The 3,281-nt window shown below is 39.6% G+C and overlaps 1 protein-coding gene across 1 annotated transcript; it reads right to left on the bottom strand.

The window, feature by feature from the left end:
* Positions 1 to 418: 418 nt before the first annotated feature.
* MICOS13 (mitochondrial contact site and cristae organizing system subunit 13) lies at positions 419 to 2,306 on the bottom strand. Its single transcript, XM_030218912.1, has 4 exons — positions 2,175 to 2,306; positions 1,250 to 1,406; positions 812 to 863; positions 419 to 620 (listed from the first exon to the last, which is right to left on the bottom strand). The coding sequence occupies exons 1-4, from the start codon at positions 2,201 to 2,203 to the stop codon at positions 523 to 525; spliced, it is 336 nt and encodes a 111-aa protein (XP_030074772.1). The 5' UTR covers positions 2,204 to 2,306; the 3' UTR covers positions 419 to 522.
* Positions 2,307 to 3,281: the final 975 nt, after the last annotated feature.

Raw genomic sequence — 3,281 nt, 5'->3', positions numbered from 1 at the left:
AATACTTAAGGTGCGGTCGCACCATGGAGCGATACAACGGCATTATAACATCCTCACACCTGTTTTCCATACCTTTCCTAGTCGCAGCAGCACACTGAGCAGAAGGTTTCAGCGTATTATCGACGACACCCAGGTAAGAACCTAGTTTTCCCTGTGTAGTGTGAGGTCCCTTTCTGCTCCACTACACACCACCTGTAACTGAATTATTTTGGTACAAAATGTCAACAAGCTTGGGTGGTGGGAGGCCTTATGCTCATTTTACTAAGCTAACTGGCCTACCCTATACTCTTCAAAGTAAAATATATACATTGGGCTTTGATTCTTACTTACATTCACATACTTTTTAAAATGCTTCCATTCTACAATCCCCATTCTTGAGCTTTTGGGGACTAGTTCAGTCAGACACACAACTACCAGCTTGGAGCAGCTGAAAAATCCAGTTTATTCTATACACTATCAGAGCAGGTGTGTCCAAGATGGATGGTGTTTTCTTTACATTAATCTAGTACTTCTGCATTGTCTTCACTTGACAAGATCCTTCAAGTAATTCCAGCCATCTTGTGTGTATTCAGTAATCTTATGTGGAGCTGAATCAAATGCAGACACAGTCTTGTCTACACCTACAAGAAAGTAAATATACCTGTGAGTGGAATCATTGCTACCATGGAACAAAAAAGACAGTAAAATGACACCTTCCTCAGGTATTCCAAGAAAAGTTCCTCAATTACTGATTTACTCTAAAGATCAAAGACCTTAGCAGGCATGTGTTTTTTTTTATCAGTTGTAACTGTAGAAGAAATAAAACACTTACCCCAGTTCCATGATTCACACAAAGAAAAGTTAAATTTTGGAATTGCTGGAATCTGAAAAAGGCAACGAAAAATAAATTAGAAGGGCTTATAGCTCCCAAGGAGTTAAAGATAAGCCTTCCTGTAGGCTAGTCTCCTACCATGTCATGAGATTTCACAAAGGGATGTCATCAGGCTTACCAATAGAACATCTAAGCTACAATGACATACTGCAGTAGCATTATCACTTTTTCTATCCTAACTTTACCTTTTAACCTCCTTAATGGTAGCATGAAAGTAATGGGGTAGCTCAAGTACTGCTATCAATTTCATGCAAATTTTAAGCATCTATAAAATTACTACTAATTCATCCATAGGGTAATTATTATTTTTTCCTCCCTGCTTCAGTATGAAGGAAGTCTTGCCATTGAGACTGAGCTTTCTTCACAGATCCTTCTTACCTGCACGCCAATGTTGTCTGCCCATTCTTGTACTGCTGGTGGCAAGGCTGCCTTGGCTTTCTGGAGGGCTGCTTCTGCCTGGCTACTGCTCCCTAACAGCCCTTGATCTTGAGCTACATACATTGCACCTCCAGCCAGACCTAATTTAGTAATAAGCCTACAGAAGAAATTAAAAAAAAAAAAAAAAGCACAATATTCAAGTATGGCAAGAACAATAACAATGCTGTGGTAAATTCACTTAATAATGGCTATGTAGAGTTAATGTCAAACATTCTTGAAAATTAATCATAGCTGCTGTGCTATATAATTTTAAGTAGTACATAAACATCCTTTTTCAACTTTTTTTCATTAAGCCACAATTTTCATTGAAGAAACAGAATCTACTACAAATCTGTAGCTATTATAACTAAGTTAATTAAGTCCACCCTCGTGTAGAAACCCTTTCTACCTAAATCTGACCAGATGTAGCATATCTTCCCATTATTTATTAATTAAAAGGCTACTATTGGTTAGTACAAGACTAACTTCAGAGTTAACAAATTCCTTAATATTCAGAACAGCCGATCTCTGATACTTAACAGGCAAGGACATCGAGAAAGGGTTCTAAGAATGTTGGAAAACCGTCCGATTTCTAAAGATAACCTTTGAGATTAACTCCATTACCTCCGGCACGCTATGGGATTGGGCAAGGCCAAATCTCTGTCTACAGATGTGGTGGAGGAAGAAGACAGCGGCGGCCTCTCGAGCACGAGCCATTATTTTGGGTTTTGATATGCTTTTAAGGAAAGAAGCCGAGCTTTCAAACCGATCAAGCTTTTAGAACATGAGCCGTTAGCCTCGGGCGAAAGCTTGTCTGTCTTATGTAACGTAGTACTGGCATAACAGTAGCAGCGTTAGAAAGAGAGAGATAAAGTCCCCAACTCACTTCAGCAGCTCGAAAGTCGGAGAACCCATAACGGCTAAGAAATAGGTTGTACACGCCGCCGGCCCGGTTCTTCGCCTGCAAGGACGCGAGGCAGCCAACCTCCAGCCGCTGGGAGATGTAGTTCATTGGCATGAAGTCACTTCCGCCCTCGCGTGGCCCTCTGGGAGTATAGTGCTTCTTGGTAGCAGCCACGGAGGTTAACTTGAAGAAAACAGGAGCTGGGATGACGTCAAAAAGTTGAAGCCACTTAGGTTAGTCTTGTTTCCTCTTCCCCGCACAGCCGTCTACTACTACTACAAATCATCAGCCGTCATCTAGTACACTCAAATGAAAGCAAGCAAAAGCAAACCTATGAGCTGGTGCATGCTCGTTGGCGTTCTTTAGTTGGTAGCATATTTATTTAATCTCAATTACATTTTCAAACATGCTGGTTTGTGCAGCATACGAATGTACATAGATGAAGTATTGGTTTAATCAATTAGAGTACTAAATTGTTCTACATTAAAAATCATTGTGTCATTTGGAGGGGCTGGCTATAGGCCCTCCCTGCATTCGTACAGAGATGTTTTCACCTAGTAAAGGGCCACCAAAACAGACATCATGTTATGAGTATCAGGTGCTTAACAATCAGATTTACTATTTGTAAGTACAATTTTAACAAATTAATTAGATTGAAACTGGGAGCATTTAACATCTTTTTTTTTTTTCTCCCCCTGTGTCTACATCAAAAGAAAAAGGTGGCATGTGGGAACCTGCTCCTTTTTGTTTTGTGGAATGCACTACTATATTATAAAAATGCACTTGCTTTTTTTATTACTACTATTTCACAGATATGTATTGAATAATGAGGTAAGGGCTTCCTTCATGCAGAAGTTCTGTCCAGAGGCAGCCTAAATGTGCCAACATTGTCCAGTTCAGCACACTATTAGCCGCAAAGTTAGCATACAAAGCTAATTATGTTCAATGGAAAATTGTTGGCTCAGGCTGCTTGCTATATAAATATTCCATCTCTGTTTCATTATTGATACCAAGTATTACATATTAAGGGCATTTGCTGTAAACTTTGTTTTAATTCATTTATCCAGTCCTTACATGCACTTGGTTTTG

Source organism: Microcaecilia unicolor, chromosome 11 (assembly GCF_901765095.1).
Source record: "Microcaecilia unicolor chromosome 11, aMicUni1.1, whole genome shotgun sequence".
NCBI classification, from domain to species: Eukaryota; Metazoa; Chordata; class Amphibia; order Gymnophiona; family Siphonopidae; genus Microcaecilia; species Microcaecilia unicolor.
This window is presented reverse-complemented; position numbering and strand designations above follow the sequence as displayed.